At 43.6% G+C, this 24,909-nt stretch overlaps 1 protein-coding gene and 1 long non-coding RNA gene across 3 annotated transcripts in view; both read right to left on the reverse strand.

Moving 5' to 3' along the window:
* The window catches only part of SCN1B (sodium voltage-gated channel beta subunit 1), a 49,633-nt gene that overhangs the window by 16,628 nt on the left and 8,096 nt on the right, over positions 1-24,909 (reverse strand). The window contains exons 4-6 of one of the 2 annotated variants that reach the window (XM_072920777.1): positions 20,436-20,571; positions 17,338-17,421; positions 16,838-17,114 (exon numbers count right to left, since the gene is read on the reverse strand). In XM_072920777.1, the coding sequence (XP_072776878.1) occupies positions 17,361-17,421; positions 20,436-20,571 (197 nt within the window). In that variant the 3' untranslated portion in view covers positions 16,838-17,114; positions 17,338-17,360. Of the gene's footprint in view, positions 1-16,837; positions 17,115-17,337; positions 17,422-20,435; positions 20,572-24,909 lie in introns of those variants that run through there. The other variant, XM_072920778.1, reaches the window with a different exon arrangement.
* LOC121468619 (uncharacterized) lies at positions 7,309-11,936 on the reverse strand. The gene is made up of 2 exons (XR_012052475.1): positions 11,576-11,936; positions 7,309-7,488 (listed from the first exon to the last, which is right to left on the reverse strand). It is a non-coding gene; the product is annotated as an uncharacterized lncRNA (long non-coding RNA).

Below are 24,909 nucleotides of genomic sequence, written 5' to 3' on the forward strand. Positions count from 1 at the left end.
GAGGTGACACAGGAGGTGACACGGAAGGTGACACATGAGGTGACACAGGAGGTGACACACAGGAGGTGACACGCGTGTCCCCGCTGCCCCTCCCCCACGGTTTGGCCCCTCCCTCCCTTCCCTCCTCCCCCTTTTTCCCATTTTCCCTCTTTTTTTCCCTATTTTTCCTCATTTTCCCCATTTTCCCCATTTTTCCCCATTTTTTCCTCATTTTTCCCCTCATTTTCCCACATTTCTCCCTCTTTTTTCCTTATTTTTCCCCATTTTTCCTCATTTTTCCTCCTTTTCATCAATTCCCCCCATTTTTCCCTCATTTTTCCCCCATTTTCCCTATTTTTTCCCTCCTCTTCCCCCATTTTCCTCCTTTTTCCTAATTTCCCCTCATTTTCCCCCATTTCCCTCCATTTTCCCTCATTTTTCCTCATTTTCTTGCATTTTTCCTCATTTTCCCTCATTTTTCCCCCTTTTCCCAATTTTTCCCGAATTTGCCCCATTTTCCCTCCTTTTCATCCATTTTCCCCTCATTTTTCCTAATTTTCCTCAATTTTTCCCCATTTTTCCCTCATTTTCCCTCATTTTTCCCCCATTTTTCCTCCTTTCCCCAATTTTCCCCATTTTTCCCCATTTTTCCCCATTTTTTCCCATTTTTCCTCCTTTTCCCCCATTTTCTCCCCCTTTTCCCTATTTTCCCCATTTTTCCTTCTTTTTCCCCATTTTCCCCATTTTTCCTCCTTTCCCCCATTTTTTCTCCTTTTCTCCCATTTTCCCCTCATTTTTCCCCATTTTTCCCTCAATTTTACCCATTTTTCCTCCTTTTTCCTAATTTTCCTCAATTTTTCCCCATTTTTCCTCCTTTTCCCCATTTTTCCCCATTTCCCCCCATTTTTCCTCCTTTTCCCCCATTTTCCCTCTTTTTTCCTAATTTTCCCTAATTTTCCCCCATTTTTTCCTCCTTTTCCCTCATTTTTCCCTCATTTTTCCCCCATTTTTCCCTCAATTTTACCCATTTTTCCCTTCTTTTTCCCCATTTTCCCTCATTTCCCCCCATTTTTTCCTCCTTTTTCCTGATTTTCCCTCATTTTTCCCTCTTTTTTCCTTGTTTTCCCTCATTTTCCCTCTTTTCCTAATTTTCCCTCTTTTTTTCCTTATTTTCCCCATTTCCCCCCATTTTTTCCTCCTTTACCCTTATTTTCCCTCTTTTTTCCCCATATTCCCTAATTTTTCCCATTTTCCCTCTTTTTTCCCCATTTCCCTCTTTTTTCCTAATTTTCTCTCCTTTTTCCTAATTTCCCTAATTTTTCCCCATTTTTCCCCCCAATATTTCCCATATTTCCCCCCAATATTTCCCCCCATATTCCCTATATTTTCCCCCTATTTCCCCCAATATTTCCCCCAATTTTCCCCATATTCCCCCCAAATATTTCCCAATTTTCCCCCAATATTTCCTCCAATATTTCCCTTAATATTTCCCATATTTTCCCCAATATTCCCCCCAATATTTCCCAATATTCCCCCCAATATATCCCCCAATATTTCCCATATTTTCCCCTATTTTTCCCCAATTTTTCCCCAATATTCCCCCCAATATTCCCCATATTTCCCCCCAATATTCCCCATATTTTTCCCCAATATTTCCCCCAATATTCCCCATATTTCCCCCCAATATTCCCCATATTTTTCCCCAATATTTCCCCCAATATTCCCCATATTTTCCACTATTTCCCCCCAACATTTCCCATATTTTCCCCTATTTTTCCCCAATTTTTCCCCAATATTTCCCCCAATATTCCCCATATTCCCCCCAATATTTCCCCCAATATTCCCCATATTCCCCCCAATATTTCCCATATTCGCCCCAATATTTCTCTTAATATTCCCCATATTTCCCCCCAATATTTCCCATATTTTCCCCCAATATTTCCCCCAATTTTTCCCCAATTTTTCCCCCAATATTCCCCATATTTCCCCATAATATTTCCCATATTTTCCCCAATATTTCCCCTATTTCCCCCCAATTTTCCCCCAACATTCCCCTAAATATTTCCCATATTTTCCCCAATATTTCTTCCAATATTCCCTATATTTCCCCCAATATTTTCAATATGTTCCCCTAATATTTCCCATATTCCTCCCCACTATTTCCCCTATTTTCCCCCAATTTTCCCCTATTTCCCCCAATATTCCCCCTATTTTCCCCCAATATTTCCAATATTCCCCCCCATATTTCCCTTAATATTTCCCATATTTTGCCCAATATTCCCCCAATTTTTTCCCATATTTTCCCCAATATTTCCTCCAATATTCCCCATATTTCCCCCCAATATTTCCCATATTTTCCGCAATATTTTCCCCAATATTTCCCATATTTTCCCCAATATATCCCCCAATATTTCCAATATTTTCCCCCAATTTTTCCCATATTTCCCCCCCAATATTTCCCATATTCCCCCCAATATTCCCCATATTTCTCCCATATTTTCCCCAATATTCCTTCCAATATTCCCTATATTTCCTCCAATATTCCAAATATTTCCCCCAATATTTCCAATATTTCCCCCAATTTTTCCCATATTTTCCCCCCTATTTTCCCCCAATATTCCCCATATTCCCCCCAATATTTCCCCCAATATTCCCCATATTCCCCCCAATATTCCCCCCAACATTTCCCATATTCCTCCCAATATTTCCCCCCAATATTCCCCCGCAATATTCCCAATATTCCCCCCAATATTCCCCAATTTCCCCCCAATATTTCCCCTATTTTCCCCAATTTTTCCTCAATTTTCCCCCAATTTTTCCCCTATTTCCCCCCAATATTTCCAATATTCCCCCCAATATTTCCCCCCAATATTTCCCCATATTTCCCCCCAATATTTCGTATATTTCCCCCCAATATTTCCCCAATTTTCCCCAATTTTTCCCCCAATATTTCCCATATCCCCCCCACACTATTTCCTATATTTCCCCCCAATATTTCCAATATTCCCCCCAATTTTCCTCCAACATTTCCCCCAATTTTTCCCCCAATTTTCCCCAATTTTCCCCCAATATCCCCTCACCTGTGTCCCATGGTGTCCCGCTGTCACTCGTGTCCCGCTGTCACTCGTGTCCCGCTGTCCCCCGTGTCCCTCCGCTCCGTCCCCGCGGGTTTTGTGGCCGCGCCCGCGGTGGGGGCGGGGCGGGGCCGCTCCTGCCTCAGTTTCCCCGGATCGCGCTAATCCCGCCACGCTCTGACTCAGCCGCTCCCGCCCGGCCCAGTTCGGCCCAGTTTGGCCCAGTTTGGCCCAGTTTGGCCCAGTTTGACCCAGTTTTCCCATTTTACCCCTTTTTTCCCCATTTTTATCCCATTTTTTGCCTCATTTTCCCCATTTTTGCCTCATTTCCCCCCAATTTCCCATATTTTAATGTATTTTTCCCATTATTTTCCCATTTTTGCCTCATTTTCCCCCGATTTCCCACATTTTAATGAATTTTCCCATGATTTTCCCCATTTTTATGTCATTTCCCCTGATTTTCCCCATTTTTGGAACATTTTTCCCTGATTTTCCCCATTTTTGCCTCAGTTTCCCCATTTTTGCCTAATTTTCCCTGATTTTCCCCATTTTTGTCTCATTTCCCCCTGATTTTCCCCATTTTTGCCTCATTTCCCCTCATTTTCCCCATTTTCATGTCATTTTCCCATGAATTTCCCCATTTTTGCCTCATTTTCCCCATTTTTGTGTCATTTTCCCTGATTTTCCCCATTTTTGCCTAATTTCCCCTGATTTCCCCTATTTTAATGTATTTTCCTCATGATTTTCCCCATTTTTGCCTAATTTTCCCCATTTTTGCCTCATTTTCCCCTAATTTCCCCTATTTTTATGTCGTTTCCGCCTAATTTATCACAAATTTTGCCCCATTTCCCTGTTTTTCCCCATTTTTCCCTCATTTTCCTCATTTTTACCTAATTTTCCCCTAATTTCCCCCATTTTTATGTCATTTTCCCCCAATTTATCACCATTTTTGTCTCATTGCCCTGATTTTCCCCATTTTCCCCCTAATTTTCCCTGATTTTCTCCATTTTTGCCTCATTTTCCCCTAATTTTCCCTGTTTTTATGTCATTTTCCCCTAATTTATCACAATTTTTGTCTCATTTTCCTGATTTTCCCCATTTTTCCCTAATTTTCCCCATTTTTGCCTCATTTTCCCTGATTTTCCCCATTTTTATGCCATTTCCCCTGATTTCCCACATTTTAATGTATTTTTTCCATTATTTTCCCCATTTTTGCCTCATTTTCCCCATTTTTGCCTCATTTTCCCCATTTTTGCCTCATTTCCCCCTAATTTCCCTCATTTTTATGTCATTTCCCCCCAATTTATCACCATTTTCGCCTCATTTTCCCGATTTTCCCCATTTTCGCCTCATTTTCCTGATTTCTCCCACTTCTCTCCCCCGTCCTAAAAAATCCCAAAAAACCCCCAAAATTCCCCAAAATTCCCAACCCCAAAATGGAGCCGAATTGGCCCCTCCCCCACCCTAAAAAAATCCCCAAAAATCCCCCAAAAAATTCCCCAAAATTCCCCAAAAATCCCCAAAATTCCCAACGCCAAAATGGAGCCGAATTGGCCCCTCCCCCACCCTAAAAAAATCCCAAAAAATCCCAAAAATTCCCCAAAAATCCCCAAAATTCCCAACCCCAAAATGGCGCCAAATTGGCCCCTCCCCCACCCTAAAAAAATCCCAAAAAATCCCCAAAAAAATCCCCAAAAATTCCCCAAAATTCCCAACGCCAAAATGGCGCCAAATTGGCCCCGCCCCCACCCCAAAAAATCCCAAAAAAATCCCAAAAAATTCCCCCAAAAATCCCCAAAAATTCCCCAAAAATCCCAAACCCAAAATGGCGCCAAATTGGCCCCTCCCCCACCCCAAAAAATCCCCCAAAAATCCCAAAAAAATCCCCAAAAATTCCCCAAAAATCCCCAAAATTCCCAACCCCAAAATGGCGCCAAATTGGCCCTGCCCCCACCCTAAAAAAATCCCCAAAAATCCCAAAAAACCCCCAAAAATCTCCAAAATTCCCAACCCCAAAATGGCGCCAAATTGGCCCCTCCCCCACCCTAAAAAAATCCCAAAAAACCCCCCAAAAATTCCCCAAAAATCCCCAAAATTCCCCAAAATTCCCAACCCCAAAATGGAGCCGAATTGGCCCCTCCCCCACCCTAAAAAATCCCCAAAATCCCAAAAAAATTCCCCAAAAAAATCCCCAAAAATCCCCAAAATTCCCAACGCCAAAATGGCGCCAAATTGGCCCCGCCCCACCCGAGTTTGGCCCCGCCCACTCGCGTTTGGCCCCGCCCATTCCCATTTGACCACGCCCCTCCCGCATTTGGCTCCGCCCATTCCCATTTGGCCCCGCCCACTCTCGTTTGGCCCCGCCCATCCCGCCTTTGGCTCCGCCCATCCGAGTTAAGCTCCGCCCCCACCCGCATTTGGCCCCGCCCACCGCATTTGGCCCCGCCCCCACCGGCCCCAAATTTTCCCATTTTTGGGGTTAAAAATCCCAAATTTGGGGCCAAAAAAAAAAAAAAAAATTCCCAAATTTTATTTTCTCCACCCAGGACACGAATTTGGGGTTAAAAATCTTTATTTTGGGTCCGAAAAGCGCGAGGAAATCCTAATTTTGGGTTAAAAACGCGATTTTTGGGTTATAAAATCGGAATTTTTTGCGTTAAAAATCGGAATTTTTGGGTTTAAAATCCCAATTTTTTTGGGTTAAAAATTGGAATTTTTGAGTAAAAAAATAATCCCAATTTTGGGCTATAAAATCTCAATCTTGGGATATAAAAATCCCAATTTTTGGTCAAAATTCACAATTTTTGGGCTCTAAAATCCCGATTTTTGGTACAAATTCCCGATTTTTGGGTAAGAATTCCAATTTTCGGTACAAAATCCCGATTTTCAGGTACAAATTCCCGATTTTGGGTTCTCAAATCCCAATTTTGGGTTCTCAAATCCAAATTTTGGGCTCTAAAATCGCGATTTTTTGGGTACAAATTCCACTTTTTGGGTACAAACTCCAATTTTCAGTACAAATTCCCGATTTTTGGGTGCAAATTCCTGATTTTTGGTACAAATTCCCAATTTTTGGGGTACAAATTCCCGATTTTCGGTACAAATTCCCAATTTGGGGTTCTAAAATCCCAATTTTGGTAATAAAATTCCAAATTTTGGGCTATAAAAATCCCAATTTTCGGTCAAAAAATTCGATTTTTTGGTACAAATTCCCAATTTTTGGGTACAAAATCCAGATTTTTCGGTACAAATTTCCAATTTCTGGTACAAATTCCCGATTTTCGGTACAAATTCCCGATTTTTGGGTACAAATTCCAATTTTTGGGTACAAATTCCAATTTTTGGTTAAAATTCCCGAGTTTTGGGTACAAATTTCCGATTTTTGGTTACAAATTCCCGATTTTCGGTGCAAATTCCCTTTTTTTGTGCTCTAAAATCCCGATTTTTGGGTACAAATTCCTGATTTTTGGGTACAAATTCCAATTTTGGGTACAAATTCCCAATTTGGGGTTCTAAAATCCCAATTTTGGTAATAAAATTCCAAATTTTGGGCTATAAAAATGCCAATTTTTGGTCAAAAATCCGATTTTTGGGCTCTAAAATCCCGATTTTGGGTACAAATTCCCGATTTTCGGTACAAATTATCAATTTTTGGGTACAAATTCCAATTTTTTATGCAAACTCCCAATTTTCGGGTACAAATTCCCAATTTTTCGGTACAAATTCCAATTTTCGGTACAAATTCCCAATTTTGGATACAAATTCCCGATTTTTGGGTACAAATTCCAATTTTTGCTACAAATTCCCGATTTTTGGTCTCTAAAATCCCAATTTTTGGTCAAAAATTCGATTTTTTTGTACAAATTCCCAATTTTTGGTCTCTAAAATCCCAATTTTTAGTCAAAAATCCCGATTTTTTGGTTAAAATTCCCGATTTTTGGTACATATTCCCAATTTTGGGTACAAATTCCCGATTTTTTGGTACAAATTCCTGATTTTTGGGTACAAATTCCCGATTTTCGGTACAAATTACAATTTCTGGGTACAAATTCCCGATTTTCGGTACAAATTCCCAATTTTGGGTTCTAAAATCCCAATTTTGGTAATAAAATTCCAAATTTTGGGCTATAAAAATCCCAATTTTTAGTCAAAAATCCGATTTTTGGTCTCTAAAATCCCGATTTTTGTGCTCTAAAATCCCGGTTTTTTGGTACAAATTCCCCATTTTTGGGTACAAATTCCCGATTTTCGATACAAATCCCAATTTTGGGTACAAATTCCCGATTTTTGGGTGGAAATTCCCGGATTTCGGTCAAAAGCCGCCCCCCAGCAGCGCCACCCGCGGCCCCCCCAGGCTGACGATGGCGGGCGGCGGCCAAATGACGTAAGCAGGAAGCGACGACGTCATCGGTGACGTCACCGGCGGGCACGGCGGCTGCGGGGGGGGGGAGAAAGAAAAAATGAGGGAAAAAAGGGAATTTTTGGGTTAAAAAATGGGAATTTTGGGGTTAAATAATGGGAATTTTTGGGTAAATAAAGGGAATTTTTGGGGCTAAAAAATGGGAATTTTTGGGGGCTAAAAAATGCGAATTTTAGGGAGGAAAAGGGGATTTTTGGGGGTTAAATAATGGGAATTTTGGGGGTTAAATAATGGGAATTTTGGGGGGAAATAATGGGAATTTTGGGGGTAGAAAATGGGAATTTTTGGGGGGTAAAAAATTGGAATTTTGGGGTTAAATAATGGGAGTTTGGGGGGTAAAAAATGGGAATTTTGGGGTTAAATAATGGGAATTTTGGGGGTAAAATAATGGGAATTTTTTGGGGTTAAATAATGGGAATTTTGGGGGGGAAAAGGGGATTTTTGGGGGTTAAAAAATGGGAATTTTGGGGGTTGAATAATGGGAATTTTGGGGGGAAATAATGGGGATTTTGGGGGTTAAATAATGGGAATTTTGGGGGTTAAATAATGGGAATTTTGGGGGTTAAATAATGGGAATTTTAGGGGAAAAAGGGAATTTTGGAGGGGTTAAATAATGGGTATTTCTGGGGAAAAATGGGATTTTTTTAGGGGTTAAATCATGGGAATTTTGGAGTAAAAAATGGGAATTTTTGGGGCTAAAAATGGGAATTTTTGGGGCTAAAAATGAGAATTTTTGGGCATAAAATATGGGAATTTTGGGGGGTAAAAGGGAATTTTCAGGGCATAAAAAATGGGAATTTTGGGGGATAAAAATGGGAATTTTTGGGGTAAAAAATGGGGATTTTGGGGTTAAGTAATGGGAATTTTGGGGATAAAAATTTGGAATTTTAGGGGATAAAAATTGGGAATTTTTGGGGATAAAAAATGGGAATTTTGGGGTTAAATAATGGGAATTTTGAGGGTAAAATAATGGGAATTCTGGGGGGGAAAAAGGGGATTTTTGGGATTAAATAATGGCAATTTTGGGGGTAAATAAAGGGAATTTTTGGGTCTAAAAATGGGAAATTTTGGGGGGTAAGAAATGGGAATTTTGGGGGTTAAATAATGAGAATTTTGGGGGATAAAAAATGGGAATTTTTGGGCTAAAAAATGGGAATTTTTGGGGCTAAAAAATGGGAATTTTTGGGGGTAAATAATGGGAATTCTGGGGGGAAAAAGGGGATTTTTGGGATTAAATAATGGGAATTTTTTGGGGGGGGAAACGGGATTTTTGGGGGTTAAATCATGGGAATTTGGGGGGTTAAATGACGTAAGCGGGCAGCGATGACGTCATCGGTGACGTCACCGGCGGGCAGGGCGGCTGCGGGGGGGGAAGAGAGAAAAAAATGAGGGAAAAAAAGGGAATTTTTGGGGTTAAAAATTGGGAATTTTGGGGGTTAAATAATGGGGATTTTGGGGGAAATAATGGGAATTTTGAGGGGGAAAAGGGGGATTTTTCGGGGGGAAATAATGGGAAATTTGGGAGTTAAATAATGGGAATTTTGGGCTAAAAAATGGGAATTTTTGGGGCTAAAAAATGGGAATTTTGGGCTAAAAAAATGGGAATTTTTGGGGATAAAAATTAGAATTTTGGGGTAAATAAAGGGAATTTTTGGGGCTAGAAAATGGAAATTTTGAGGCTTAAAAATGGGAATTTTGGGGGATAAAAAATGGGAATTTTTGAGTAAATAAAGAGAATTTTTGGGGGATAAAAAATGTGAATTTTTGGGGGTAAAAAATGGGAATTTGGGGGGGAAATAATGGGAATTTTGGGGTTAAATAATGGGATTTTTGGGGGTTAAATAATGGGAATTTTAGGGGGAAAGGGGTATTTTTGGGGGCATAAAAAATGGGAATTTTTGGGGCTAAAAAATGGGAATTTTTGGGCATAAAATATGGGAATTTTGGGGGTTAAATAATGGGAATTTTTGGGGATAAAAAAAGAGAACTTTGGGGCAAATAAAGGGAATTTTTGGGGGTAAAAAATGGGAATTTTTGGGGTTAAATAATGGGAATTTTTGGGGGTAAATAATGGGAATTTTGGGGATAAATAGTGAGAATTTTGGGGGATAAAAAATGGGAATTTTTGGGGCTAAAAAATGGGAATTTTGAGGCTTAAAAATGGGAATTTTGGGGCTAAAATATGGGAATTTTGGGCTAAAAATGGGAATTTTTGGGGATAAAAAATGGGAATTTTGGGGTAAAAAATTGGGAATTTTTGGGGATAAAAAATGGGATTTTTTTTGGGGAAAAAGGGGATTTTTGGGGTAAAAAATGGGAATTTTTTGAGTTAAATAATGGGAATTTTGGGGATAAAAAATGGGAATTTTTGGGCTAAAAAATGGGAATTTTGGGGTAAATAAAGGGAATTTTTGGGGCTAAAAATGGGAATTTTTGGGGTAAATAAAGGGAATTTTTTGGGATAAATAATGGAAATTTTGGGGTAAAAATGGCAATTTTGGGGTTAAATAATGGGAATTTAGGGGGATAAAAAATGGGAATTTTTGGGGCTAAAAAATGGGAATTTTTGGGGCTAAAAATGGGAATTTTTGGGGTAAATAAAGGGAATTTTGGGGGGTAAAAGGGGATTTTTGGGGTTAAATAATGGGAATTTTGGGAGTTAAATAATGGGAATTTTGGGGGTTAAAAAATGGGAATTTTGGGGTTTAATAATGGGAATTTTGGGGGGGTTAAATAATGGGAATTTTGGGGGTTAAATAATGGGAATTTTGGGGCTTAAATAATGGGAATTTTGGGGGTTAAATAATGGGAATTTTTGGGGCTAAAAAATGGGAATTTTGGGGTAAATAAAGGGAATTTTTGGGGTTAAAAATGGGAATTTTGGAGCTAAAAAAATGGGAATTTTGGGGTTAAATAATGGGGATTTTGGGGTAAATAAAGAGAATTTTTGGGGATAAAAAATGGGAATTTTGGGTGTTAAAAATGGGAATATTGGGGTAAATAAAGGGAATTTTTTGGGTTAAATAATGGGAATTTTGGGGTTAAATAATGGGAATTTTGAGGCTAAAATATGGGAATTTTGGGGTAAATAAAAGGAATTTTTGGGCTAGAAAATGGGAATTTTGGGGGTAAAAAATGGGAATTTTAGGGAGGAAAAGGGGATTTTTGGGGGTTAAATAATGGGAATTTTTGGCGGGGTTAAATAATGGGAATTTTGGAGGTTAAATAATGGGATTTTTGGGGGATAAAAAATGGGAAATTTTGGGGGTAAAAAATGGGATTTTTTGGGGTTAAATAATGGGAATTTTGGGGGTTAAATAATGGGAATTTTGGGGATAAAAAATGGGAATTTTGGGGATTAAATCATGGGAAATTTGGGGAGAAAAGGGGGATTTTTGGGGGTTAAATAATGGGAATTTTGGGGGTTAAATAATGGGAATTTTGGGGATAAATAATGGGAATTTTGGGCTAAAAAATGGGAATTTTGGGGGTTAAATAATGGGATTTTTGGGGGTTAAATAATGGGAATTTCGGGGGGTTAAATAATGGGAATTTTTGGGGGTTAAATAATGAGAATTATTTTGGGGGAAAATGGAATTTTGGGTGGAAAAAGGGGATTTTTGGGGGGTTAAATCATGGGAATTTTAGGGGGGGAAATGGGAATTTTTGGGGCTAAAAAATGGGAGTTTGGGGGTAAATAAAGGGATTTTTTTTTGTTAAAAAATGCTAATTTTGGGGTAAATAAAGAGAATTTTTGGGGGTTAAATAAAGGGAATTTTTGCGGGTAAAAAATGTGAATTTTTGGGGGTAAAAAATGGGAATTTTTGGGGATAAAAAATGGGATTTTTTTTGGGGAAAAAGGGGATTTTTGGGGCTAAAAAATGGGAATTTTTGGGGATAAAAAAAGGAATTTTTGGGGATAAAAATATGAGAATTTTTGGGGATAAAAAATGGGAATTTTGGGGTTAATAAAGAGAATTTTTGGGGTAAAAAATGTGAATTTTTGGGCTAAAAAATGGGAATTTTTGAGGTAAATAAAGGGAATTTTTGGGGGTAAAAAATGGGAATTTTTGGGCTAAAAAATGGGAATTTTGGGACCCACCTGGGCTGGGGGAGGGGAGCAGGGCCGGGGGTGGCGCCGAGACTTGGAGTGACCCCGAGCGTGACCCCGAGCGTGACCCCGACCTTGACCCCGACCGTGACCCCGACCTTGACCCCGACCTTGACCCCGACCGTGACCCCGACGGCGGCAGCAGCGGCAGAGGAGCCCCATGGCCCCGAAACTGCTGAAAATGGGGCAAAAAAAGGCGAAATTGGGTAAAAAATGGAGAAAAAATAATAAAAAATTCAACTGGAAATCATTGGGGGAAATATTCGAAATTATTCCGAAATTATCCCGAAATTATCCCGAAATTATCCCAAAATTATCCCCTAAAAAATGGTCCCAAATGAGGCAGGATGGCCCAAAAATGAGCGAAATATTGAAAATAATAACAAAAAATCCAAATTTCTCCCAAATTCCCACAAAATTCCCCCAAAATCTTCCCAAATTCCCCCCAAATCCCCACAAAATTCCCCAAAATCCCCCCAAATCCCCCAAATTCCCCCCAAATTCACCAAATCTTCCCAAAATTCCCCAAAATTCCCCCAAAATCCCCCAAATAAACCCCCAAAATCAAATCCCCCCAAATTTTTCCCAAATCCCCCAAAATTCCCCAAAATCCCTCCCAAAATCCCCCAAAATTCCCCCAAATCCCCACAAATTTTACCAAAACCCCCCCAAAATCCCCCAAAATTCCCAAATCCCCCCAAAATTCCCCCAAATTCCCCCAATTTTTCCCCAAAATTTCCCCAAAATCCCCCCAAAATTCCCCAAAATTCCCCCAAAATTCCCCCAAATCCACAAAAATTCCCGAAATTCTCCCAAGTCCCACCAAATTCCCCCCAAAATCCCCCAAAATTCCCCCAAATCCCCACAAATTTTACCAAAACCTCCCAAAATTCCCAAATCCACCAAAAATTCCCCCAAAATTCCCCCAAATTCCCCCAATTTTCCCCCCAAATTTCTCCAAAATTCCCCCAAATATCCCCAAAATCCCCCCAAAATCCCCCCAAATCCCCTAAAATTCCCAAATCCCCCCCAAAATTTCTCCAATTACCGCAAATTTCTCCGAAATCCCCCAAAATTCCTCCAAATCCCCCAAAATTCCCCAAAATCCCCCAAAATTTCTCCAAATTTCCCCAAAATCCTCCCAGTTTTTCCCCAAATTCCCCCAAATCTCCCCAAAATTCCCCGAAAATTCCCCCAAATCTCCCCAAAATTTCCCAAAATCCCCCCAAAATTCCCTCAAATCCCCCCAAAATTCATCCAAAATCCCCCCAAAGCCCCAAAATTCCCAAATCCCCCCCACAATTCCCCCAAAATGCCCAAAAATTCCCCAAATCCCCCCAAAATCCCCCAAAATCCTCCCAAATCCCCCCAAATTCCTCCCAAAATTCCCTCAAAATCCCCCCAAATCCCCCCAAAATTTCTTCAAATTTCCCCAAAATCCTCCCAATTTTTCCCCAAATCCCCCCAAATTTTCCCCAAATCCCCCCAAAATTCCCAAATTCCCCCAAATCCCCCCAAAATTTCCGATTTCCCCCCAAAATTCCCGATTTTTCCTCGCCTGATCCCGAGAGTTTCTCCCCAAAATTCGGCCGCGGCCGCTCTGGAATTTGGGGGGGGGGGCGGGGCCGCATTTTTGGGGTGCGGTGACGTCATCACCCCCAGCGCTTCCCTCCCCACCCCCGTGACGTCATCAGCGCCCCGAAATCTTTAATTAAAAACCCAAAGCCTTTAATTGAACCCCAAAATTGGGGCCGATCCTAAAAAAAACCCCAAAACTCGTCCGGGCACCCCAAAAACCGGTTCGGGAGGTTGATGACGTCATCGAGTCCCAAATTGAGGTCAGGGAGCCCCAAAATCGCTCCGGGCACCCCAAAAACCGGCTGGGGAGGTTGGTGACGTCATCGAGGCGCTAATTAAGGTCGGAGCGCCCCAAAAATTGGAGGCGAAGCCCAAAATTTGGGGGCGCGGCCCCAAAAACCGCAAAGGGGAGGCGGTGACGTCATCGAGGGGCGGGGCTTTGGGAATCGGGCCCGAAATTTGGGATGGGAGCCCCAAAATTTGGGGTGAAACCCTAAAATTGGGGGTTAAACCCCCAAAATTCGAGTTCTGGAGCCCAAAATTCGGGTTCTGGAGCCCAAAATTCGGGATTAAACCCCAAATTTCGGGTTTAAAACCCGAAATTGGGGACTAAACCCCAAAATTCGGATTCTGGAGCCCAAAAATTCGGGATAAATACCCCAAAATTTGGCATTAAAACCCCAAAATTCAGATTTAAAACCCAAAATTTAGGATTAAACCCCAAAATTCGGGATCAAAACCCCAAAATTCGGGATTAAACCCCAGAATTGGGGATTGGAACCCCAAAATTCGGGTTTAAAAATCAAATTGGAGATGGGAGCCCCAAAATTCGGGTTTAAAACCCAAAAATTCGAGTTCTGGAGCTCAAAATTGGGGAACTGGACACGAAATTTGGGAACTGAACCCCAAAATTTGGAATTAAAACCCCAAAATTCAGGATTTAAACCCAAAAATTTGGGAGTAAAACCCCAAATTCGGGTTCTGGAGCCCAAAATTTGGGATGAAACCCCCCAAAATGGGGATTAAAACCCCAAAATTCGGGTTCTGGACCCCAAAATTCAGGAATGGGACCCAAAATTTGGGAATTGAGCCCCAAATTCGCATTCTGGACCCCAAAATTTAGGAATTTGACCCCAAATTTGGGACCTTTACCTCAAAATTTGGGAATTCCGCCCCAAAATTCAGGAATATGACACAAAAATCAGGAATTAAGCCCCAAATTTGGGTTCCAGAACCCAAAATTTGGGAATTTGACCCCAAAATCCACCCCCGACCCCCCCAGTGACGTCATCGATCCCCAAAATCCGGCTCTGGACCCCAAAATTTGGGATTAAGACCCAAAATTTGGATTCTGGAGCCCAAAATTTGGGAATGGGACCCCAAAATCAGCCCAAAAAACCCAAAATTTGGGATTTAACCCCCAAAATTTGGATTTTGGACCCCAAAATTTGGGAATGGGACCCCAAAATCAGCAAAGAAAACCCAAAATTTGGGATTTAACCCCCAAAATTTGGATTCTGGACCCCAAAATTTGGGAATTTGACCCCAAAATTTGGGAATTTGACCCCAAAATTTGGGAATGGGACCCAAAATTTCAGGGATGAGACCCAAAATTTGGGAATTGAGCCCCAAAATTTGGGAATTTTTCCCCAAAATCGGCCCCGGACTCGTCCCGATGATGTCACCCACCTCATTTGCATACAGCTAATTTGCATATACCACCCCACTTTTCTATTTGCATATCCCTCATTAGCATAAGTTTATTTGCATATCGACAACCCTCCCCCAATAAGGAGTCGAGGCGCGGCAGTCCAGCTGATTTGCATGTTCATTTGCATGTTCATTTACATATCGGGGCTTGGCACAATTAATCCGTTAAGTATGGCACTCATTTGCATACGGGCGCTCATTTGCATACAGCGATGTGTTGACACGGCGGTGCTCATTTGCATACGGTGCTCGGTGCTCGTTCGCATGCCCCGCCTCATTTGCATGTTCATTTGCATATCACGATTCAGTGAGATGTGCATTTGTGCGGCTGTGTCGGTGCTCATTTGCATAACGCTTGCTTATTTACAGCTCATTTACATATTAATTAACCCGCGGTTACAATTCTCGCTCGTCGCCATCTCATTTGCATATCAACAACATGGCAACATTCCCATTTGAATATAATCTCATTTACATATATTTACACACCCCTCATTTGCATATACCCAACATATGTATTGCCACGCCCCCTCATTTGCATAAAGTGCTGTCGAGTCGCTTGGCCTCCTGTCTCGTTTACGTATTGCTCATTTAAATATCTCATTTGCATACAGCTCATTTGCATGCACACACCATCACACGGGGGGGGGGGGGGGGAGGGACCCAAATTTGGGGAATTTTATCCCAAATTTTGGGGATTTCTGACAAAAATTTGGGGATTTTTTTTGTCCCAAATTTGGGAATTTTCCCCAAAATTTTGGGGAATTTTCTGTGAAATTTGGGGAATTTTTTTTCCATAAATTTTGGGGGATTTTATCCCGATTTTTGGGGAAATACACCCCAAATTTTGGGATTATTTTGAATAAATTTTGAAAATATCCACCCAAATTTTAAAGGAATTTTGGCCCAAATTTTGGGACATTTCCTCTAAATTTTGGGATGTTTTCCTCAAAATCTTCGGGATTTTTCCCTAAAATTTTGGGGATTTTTTCAGAAAGTTTTTGTGATTTTTCCTCAAATTTTGAGAATTTATTTTTGGGGAATTTTTCAGAATTTTTCTCTCAATTTTTTGGGGATTTCTTCCTCAAATTTTGGAATTTTCCCCCCTAAAATTGAGATTTTTATACATCAATATTTTGGTAATTTTTCCCTTAAATTTTTTTGATTTTTTTCCTTAAATTTTTGGGATTTTTTCCCCAAATTTTGGGAATTTTTCCCTCAAATTTTTGTTTTTTTTCCACAAATATTTTGGTAATTTTCCCCCAAATATTTAAGAACGTTTCCCCAAATTTTGGAGATTATTTTCCTCAATTTTTTTAAATTTTTATTTCCCAATTTTTTGGGAAGCTTTTCCCTAAAATCTTGGAATTTTCCCCCAAATTTTTGAGATTTTTTTTTTGTTCCTCCTCAAATTTTTCTGATTTTTTTCCCTCAAATTTTTGGGATTTTCCCCTCAAATTTCAGGGATTTTTCCTCAAAATCTTAGAATTTTCCCCCAAATTTTTGAGATTTTTTTTTTGTTCCTCCTCAAATTTTTCTGATTTTTTCCCTCAATTTTTTCTGATTTTTTCCCCTCAAATTTCAGGGTTTTTCCCCAAAATTTTTGGAATTTTCCCCCAAATTTTTGAGATTTTTTTTTTTCTCCTCAAATTTTTCTGATTTTTTTCCCTCAAATTTTTGGGATTTTCCCCTCAAATTTCAGTAATTTTCCCCCAAAATTTTTAGGATTTTCTCCCAAATTTTTAAGATTTTTTTTTATTTTTCTCCTCAAATATTTCTGATATTTTTCCCTCCAATTTTTGTGATTTTTCCCCTCAAATTTTTCAGATTTTTCCCCTCAAATTTTTGAGATTTTCTCCTCAAATTTCACTAATTTTTCCCCAAAATTTTTGGGATTTTTCCTCAAATTTTGGACATTTTTTATTTCCCCCGAACTTTTGACAAATTTTCCCCAAATTTTTGGGATTTTAATTTTTTCCCCAAATTTTTTTGGGGTGGGGGAGGGGTCGGGGGAGTCCCCCCCGGGGGGTTATTGCAGGGGGGGGCTGGGGTCACTGAGGGGTCACTCAGGGGTCAGAGGTCACTCAGGGGTCACTCAGGGTCACTCAGGGGTCTGAGGTCACTCAGGGGTCACTCAGTCACTCAGGGTCACTCGGGGTCACTCAGGGGACAGGGGTCACTCGGGGTCACTTGGGGTCACTCAGGGGTCACTCACTGGTCACTCAGGGGTCAGGGGTCACTCAGGGGACAGGGGTCACTCGGGGTCACTCGGGGGTCACTCACTGGTCACTCAGGGGTCAGGGGTCACTCAGGGGTCACTCAGGGGACAGGGGTCACTCGGGGTCACTTGGGGTCACGGGTCACTCAGGGGTCACTCAGAGGTCTGGGGTCACTCAGGGGTCACTCGGGGTCACTCAGGGGTCACTCGGGGTCACTCAGGGTCACTCACTGGTCACTCAGGGGTGAGGGGTCACTCAGGGGTCAAAGGTCACTCCGCCGCCTGCCCGCCGTTCTCTTTGCTCTCCGAGGTGATCGCCAGGTACTCCGAGCTGGGGGGAGGGGCCAAAATGGGCTGGGGGCGGGGCCACGAACCTCTGGCCACGCCCCCTCCGACCACACCCAACCCAAGCCACGCCCACTCCCTTTAGGCCACGCCCCTTTCCGCCATTTTAACCTTCAAATTTTCCCTTTTTTGCCCCAATTTTTGCTTTTTTCGCCCCAAACCTCACAACCCTCACCCGGATATTAAGCCACGCCCCCTTCAGGCCACACCCACCCCAAGCCACGCCCACACCCTTTAAGCCACGCCCCTTTCCGCCATTTTAACCCCGTTTTCCTCCCAATTTTCCCATTTTTGTTCCCAATTTTCCCATTTTTGTCCCTAATTTTCCACTTTTCACCCCAATTTTTACTTTTATCCACCACAAAAATTGAGCCACGCCCCTTCAGGCCACACCCAATTAAAGCCACGCCCCCTTCCTTTAAGCCACGCCCACTCCGCCATTTTAACCCTTAATTTTCCCTTTTTTACCCCAATTTTTGACTTTTTTCACCCCAAATTTCACAACCCTCACCCCCAAATTAAGCCACGCCCCCTTTAGACCACACCCAATTTAAGCCACGCCCACACCCTTTAAGCCACGCCCCTTTCTGCCATTTTAAACCCATTTTCCTCTCAATTTTCCCATTTTTTACCCCAATTTCCCCCTTTTTACACCAATTTTCTGGTTTTCACCCCAATTTTTACTTTTCTCCTTTACCAAAATTAAGCCACGCCCCTCCAACCACACCCAATTTAAGCCACGCCCACACCCTTTAAGCCACGCCCCTTTCGCCCATTTTATCCCAAATTTTTCCCTTTTTTACCCCAATTTTGGCTTCTTTTACCCCAAATCTCACAACCCTTATTTCCAAATAAAGCCACGCCCCCTTCAGGCCACACCCAACCCAAGCCACGCCCACTCCCTTTAAGCCACGCCCACTCCGCCATTTTAACCCCCAATTTTCCCTTTTTTACCCCAATTTTTGCTTTTTTTGCCCCAAATTTCACACACCACCACCCCCAAATTGAGCCACGCCCACTTCAGGCCACACGCAACCCAAGCCACGCCCACTCCCTTTAAGCCACGCCCATTTCCGCCATTTTAACCCCATTTTCCTCCCAATTTTCCCTTTTTTGTCCCAAATTTTCCCATTTTGTCCCCAATTTTCCCATTTTTACCCCAATTTTTACCTTCCTTCATCATCAAAATTAAGCCACGCCCCCTCCAACCACACCCAACCCAAGCCACGCCCACACCCTTTAAGCCACGCCCCTTTCCGCCATTTTAACCTTATTTTCCTCCCAATTTTCCCATTTTTGTCCCAAATTTTCCCATTTTTACCCCAATTTTCCCTTTTTCACCCCAATTTTTACTTTCCTCCATCACCGAAATTTGGCCACGCCCCCTTGAGGCCACACCCAACCCAAGCCACGCCCACTCCCTTTAAGCCACGCCCCTTTTCGCCATTTTTACCCCATTTTCCTCCTAATTTTTCCATTTTTTACCCCAATTTTCCCATTTTTCACCCCAAATCTCACAACCCTCACCCCGAAATTAAGCCACGCCCCCTTCAGGCCACACCCAACTCAAGCCACGCCCACATCCTTTAAGCCACGCCCATTTCCGCCATTTTAAACCCATTTTTCTCCCAATTTTCCCATTTTTTACCCCAATTTTCCCATTTTTACCCCAATTTTCATTTTTTCACCCCAATTTTTACTTTCCTCCATCCCCAAAATTGAGCCACGCCCCTCCGACCACACCCAATTTAAGCCACGCCCACTCCCTTTAAGCCACGCCCCTTTCTGCCATTTTAAACCCGTTTTTCTCCCAATTTTTTCATTTTTTACCCCAATTTTTCCATTTTTCACCCCAAATCTCACAACCCTCACCCCAAAATTAGGCCACGCCCCCTTCAGGCCACACCCAACCCAAGCCACGCCCACACACTTTAAGCCACGCCCCTTTCCGCCATTTTAGCCCCAGATTTTCCACTTTTTTACCCCAATTTTTGTTTCTTTTGCCCCAAATCTCACAACCCTTATTTCCAAATTAAGCCACGCCCCCTTCGACCACACCCAACCCAAGCCACGCCCACTCCCTTTAAGCCACGCCCCTTTCCGCCATTTTAACCCCCGATTTTTCCATTTTTTTACCCCAATTTTTGCTTTTTTCGCCCCAAATTTCACACAACCACTCCCAAATTAAGCCACGCCCCCTTCAGGCCACACCCAACCCAAGCCACGCCCACACCCTTTAAGCCACACCCCTTTCCGCCATTTTATCCCCATTTTCCTCCCAATTTTCCCATTTTTTACCCAATTTTCCCATTTTTACCCCAATTTTCCCTTTTTCACCCCAATTTTTACCTTCTTTAATCACCATAATTAAGCCATGCCCCCTTCAGGCCACACCCACCCCAAGCCACGCCCACCCCCTTTAAGCCACGCCCACTCCGCCATTTTAACCTTCAAATTTTCCCTTTTTTGCCCCAATTTTTGCTTTTTTTGCCCCAAATTTCACAAACCTCACCCTGATATTAAGCCACGCCCCCTTCAGGCCACACCCAACCCAAGCCACGCCCACTCCCTTTAAGCCACGCCCCTTTCTGCCATTTTAACCCCTTTTTCCTTCCAATTTTCCCATTTTTGTCCCTAATTTTCCCATTTTTATCCAAATTTTCCCTTTTTCACCCCAATTTTTACTTTCCTCCATCACCAAAGTCAGCCACGCCCCTTTCCGCCATTTTAACCCCAAATTTTTCCCATTTTTTACCCCAATTTTTCAATTTTTTACCCCAAATCTCACAACCCTTATTTCCAAATTAAGCCACGCCCCCTTCAGGCCACACCCAACCCAAGCCACGCCCACACCCTTTAAGCCACGCCCCTTTCCGCCATTTTAACCCCTTAATTTCCCCGTTTTTCGTCGCGTTTTCGCCGTTTTTTGGCCGTTTTGACCCGAATTTTTTGCCACGCCCCCCCCGGAGGGCCACGCCCAGTTAGGCCCCGCCCACTCACGCGCTGTCGGGGGGCGGGGCCGCGGCCGCCACTTTTCGGTAGCAGTAGAGCATCTCGGCGGCGAGCCAGAGCGTCAGCACCACGATCAGCACGTACATCAGGATCTCGGAGACGATGGACGCCAGGTCCCGACGCGCTGAGGAGGGACAAAACACGCGGGAATCACCCCCAAAAATAAAAATAATCCTAGGAAAAAAAATTCAACCCCCCCAAAAAAGAAAAAAAAAAAAAAAAGAAGAAAAAAAATCCCGGAAAATTTCCTCAAAAAAATTTGGTAAAAAAATCCCACCCAAATTGCCTCAAATCCTAACAAGGAAATACCCAAAAAAACCCTCCCAAAAAAAAAATTATCCCCAAAATATCCCAGTCCCGAAAAATAAAAGGAAAAAAAAATCCTGGAAAAATCCAACCAAAAAAAATCTGGTAAAAATTTTCACCCAAATTGTCTCAAATCTTAACCGGGAAACACCCAAAAAAATCCCTCCACAAAAAAAAAAAAAGGAAAAATCCCCTAAAAAATCTGGTAAAAATTCCCCCCAAATTGCCTCAAATCTCAACCAGGAAACACCCAAAAAAATCTCTCCCCAAAAAAAAAAACTATCCCCAAATTATCCCAGCCCCAAAATAAAAAAGAAAAAAAAATCCTGGAAAAATCTCTCCAAAAAAATCTGGTAAAAAATTTTGCCCTAAAATTGTCTCAAATCCTAGCCTGGAAACACCCAAAAAAAAAAATTCCTCCCCCCAAAAAAAAAAAAAAAAAAAGCGCCCCAAAAATCCAGAAAATTCTCAAAAAAAAAAAAGTCCTGAAAGAAATTTAAAAAAAAAAAGTGCCCCAAAAAATCCCGAAAATTCTAAAAAAAAAAAAATCCTGAAAGAAATTAAAAAAAAAAATCCTGAAAAAATTCCACAAAAAAAATCCCCTGAAAAATCCCCCAAAAAAATCCCCCCAAAATCCACCAAAAAAATCCCCCCAAAATTCCACAAAATAATCCCGAACAAATGTGGGGAAAATTCCCCCAAATCCCTCTCAAAAAAGCCCAAATTTCCCCAAAGTCTCTGCTAAGAAATCCACCAATAAAACCCTAAAAAATCCCCCCCAAAAATCCCCAAAAATTCCCTTAAAAATCCCAAACAAAAATCCCAATAATCCTTCGTAAAAATCCAGGAAATATTGTCCTAAAATTCCCTCCAAAAAATTCCCAAAAAAATCTCCCCAAAATCCAGGAAAAATCCCCCCAAATTCTTCCAAATCCCTCTCAAAAAACCTTCTCAGTCCCCTCCAACTCCATCCCAGTAACTCCCAGTTTATCCCAGTAACTCCCAGTACCTCCCAGTGACTCCCAGTTCCCTCCCAGTCCATCCCAGTCCCTCCCAGTTCCCTTCCAATGACTCCCAGTCCCTCCCAGTATAACCCAGTCCCCTCCCAGTTTATCCCAGTCCCTCCCAGTCCCTCCCAGTCCCTCCCAGTTTATCCCAGTTTATCCCAGTGCCCCCCAGCACCTTTCTCCACCACGGCCAGCCGCAGGGTCTGGTTCCTGGTCAGGCTGTAGGTGTAACCCAGTGCCCTCCCAGTAACTCCCAGTAACTCCCAGTCCATCCCAATCCCTCCCAGTGCCTCCCAGTAACTCCCAGTTCCCTCCCAGTGACTCCCAGTTGATCCCAGTGCCTCCCAGTCCATCCCAGTCCCCTCAATGAGCTCCCAGTGTTTCCCCAACTCCTCCTGGTGGCATCTATGGGAACTGCAACGTCCTCCCAGTACAAACCAGTAACTCCCAGTCCCTCCCAGTGCCTCCCAGTTGCTCCCAGTCCCTCCCAGTTCCTTCCCAGTCCCCTCCCAGTATATCCCAGTCCATCCCAGTCCATCTCAATTTTCTCAATCAACTCCCAGTGTTTCCCAAGCTCCTCCTGGTGCCGTTTTTGGGAACTGCAACATCCTCCCATAAACTCCCAGTAACTCCCAGTTGATCCCAGTAACTCCCAGTAACTCCCAGTTTATCCCAGTTTATCCCAGTGCCTCCCAGTCCATCCCAGTGTCCTCCCAGTCCATCCCAGTAACTCCCAGTCCCCTCCCAGTCCCCTTAATGAACTCCCAATGTTTCCCCATCTCCTCCTGGTGGCGTCTTTCGGAACTACAACATCCTCCCAGTAACTCCCAGTTTATCCCAGTCCCTTCCAGTCCCTCCCAGTGACTCCCAATTCCCTCCAAGTCCATCCCAGTGGATCCCAGTTCCCTCCCAGTCCCTCCCAGTAACTCCCAGTGCCTCCCAACCACCTCCCAGTTCCCTCCCAGTCCCTCCCACTTCTCTTCCAATGACTCCCAGTCCCCTCCCAGTAACTCCCAGTTTATCCTAGTGCCTCCCAGTTTATCCCAGTGCCTCCCAGTGCCCCCCAGCACCTTTCTCCACCACGGCCAGCCGCAGGGTCTGGTTCCTGGCCAGGCTGTAGGTGTAACCCAGTGCCCTCCCAGTAACTCCCAGTCCTTCCCAGTAACTCCCAGTCTATCCCAATCCCTCCAAGTCCATCCCAGTTTATCCCAGTCCATCCCAGTTTATCCCAGTCCCCTCCCAGTCCATCCCAGTTTATCCCAGTCCCTCCCAGTCCATCCCAGTTGATCCCAGTTCCCTCCCAGTCCATCCCAGTCTCTCCCAGTTGCCCTCAATCAACTCCCAGTGTTTCCCCAACTCCTCCTGGTGGCGTCTTTGGGAACTACAACATCCTCCCAGTAACTCCCAGTCCCTCCCAGTAACTCCCAGTCCATCCCAGTCCATCCCAGTTCCCTCCTAGTCTTTCCCAGTCCATCCCAGTCCATCCCAGTTCCCTCCTAGTCTTTCCCAGTCCATCCCAGTCCATCCCAGTCCCCATCCCAGTTTATCCCAGTCCATCCCAGTTGCCCTCAATCAACTCCCAGTGTTTCCCCAGCTCCTCCTGGTGGCGTCTTTGGGAACTACAACCTCCTCCAAGTAACTCCCAGTCCCTCCCAGTAATTCCCAGTTTCTCCCAGTTGATCCCAGTGCCTCCCAGTCCATCCCAGTTGATCCCAGTGCCGCCCAGTCCATCCCAGTTTATCCCAGTCCCCTCCCAGTCCCCTCAATAAACTCTTAATGTTTCCCCAGCTCCTCCTGGTGGCGTCATTGGGAACTACAACATCCTCCAAGTAACTCCCAGTCCCTCCCAATTTCTTCCCAGTAACTCCCAGTTGATCCCAGTCCCTCCCAGTCCATCCCAGTCCCCTCCCAGTCCCCTCAATGAACTCCCAGTGTCTCCCCCGCTCCTCCTGGTGGCGTCTTTGGAAACTACAACCTCCTCCAAGTAACTCCCAGTAACTCCCAGTCCCTCCCAGTAACTCCCAGTTCCCTCCCAGTCCCTCCCAGTTCCCTCCCAGTTGATCCCAGTTCCCTCCCAGTCCATCCCAGTTTCCCTCAATGAACTCCCAGTGTTTCCCCAGCTCCTCCTGGCGGCATTTTTGGGAACTGCAGTGCCCTCTTAGTAACTCCCAGTAACTCCCAGTAACTCCCAGTCCATCCCAGTCCCTCCCAGTCCCTCCCAGTGCCTCCCAGTTCCCTCCCAGTCTCTCCCAGTTCCCTCCCAGTCCCTCCCAGTATATCCCAGTCCAACCCAATTTTCTCAATCAACTCCCAATGTTTCCCAAGCTCCTCCTGGTGCCATTTTTGGGAACTGCAGCGTCCTCCCATTAACTCCCAGTTTATCCCAGTCCCTCCCAATTTCTTCCCAGTAACTCCCAGTGCCTCCCAGTTTGTCCCAGCACCTTTCTCCACCACGGCCAGCCGCAGGGTCTGGTTCCTGGCCAGGCTGTAGGTGTAACCCAGTGCCCTCCCAGTGACTCCCAGTTTATCCCAGTCCATCCCAGTAACTCCCAGTCCCTCCCAGTTGATCCCAGTGCCTCCCAGTAACTCCCAGTTCCCTCCCAGTAACTCCCAGTTGATCCCAGTCCCTCCCAATCTCTCCCAGTTGCCCTCAATGAACTCCCAGTGTTTCCCCATCTCCTCCTGGTGGCATCTATGGGAACTGCATCATCCTATAAGTAACTCCCAGTAACTCCCAGTAACTCCCAGTAACTCCCAGTTTATCCCAGTCCATCCCAATCCCTCCCAATCCCCTCCCAGTCCCTCCCAGTGTCTCCCAGTCCATCCCAGTATATCCCAGTCCCCTCCCAGTCCCCTTCATGAACTCCCAGTGTTTCCCCATCTCCTCCTGGTGGCATCTTTGGGAACTACAACATCCTATAAGTAACTCCCAGTAACTCCCAGTTAATCCCAGTAACTCCCAGTTTCTCCCAGTTTATCCCAGTGCCTCCCAGCACCTTTCTCCACCACGGCCAGCCGCAGGGTCTGGTTCCTGGCCAGGCTGTAGGTGTAACCCAGTGCCCTCCCAGTAACTCCCAGTTTATCCCAGTCCATCCCAGTCCAACCCAATCCCTCCCAGTTCCCTCCCAGTTTATCCCAGTCCATCCCAG

This window comes from Taeniopygia guttata, chromosome 33 (assembly GCF_048771995.1).
Source record: "Taeniopygia guttata chromosome 33, bTaeGut7.mat, whole genome shotgun sequence".
Classification (NCBI taxonomy): domain Eukaryota; kingdom Metazoa; phylum Chordata; class Aves; order Passeriformes; family Estrildidae; genus Taeniopygia; species Taeniopygia guttata.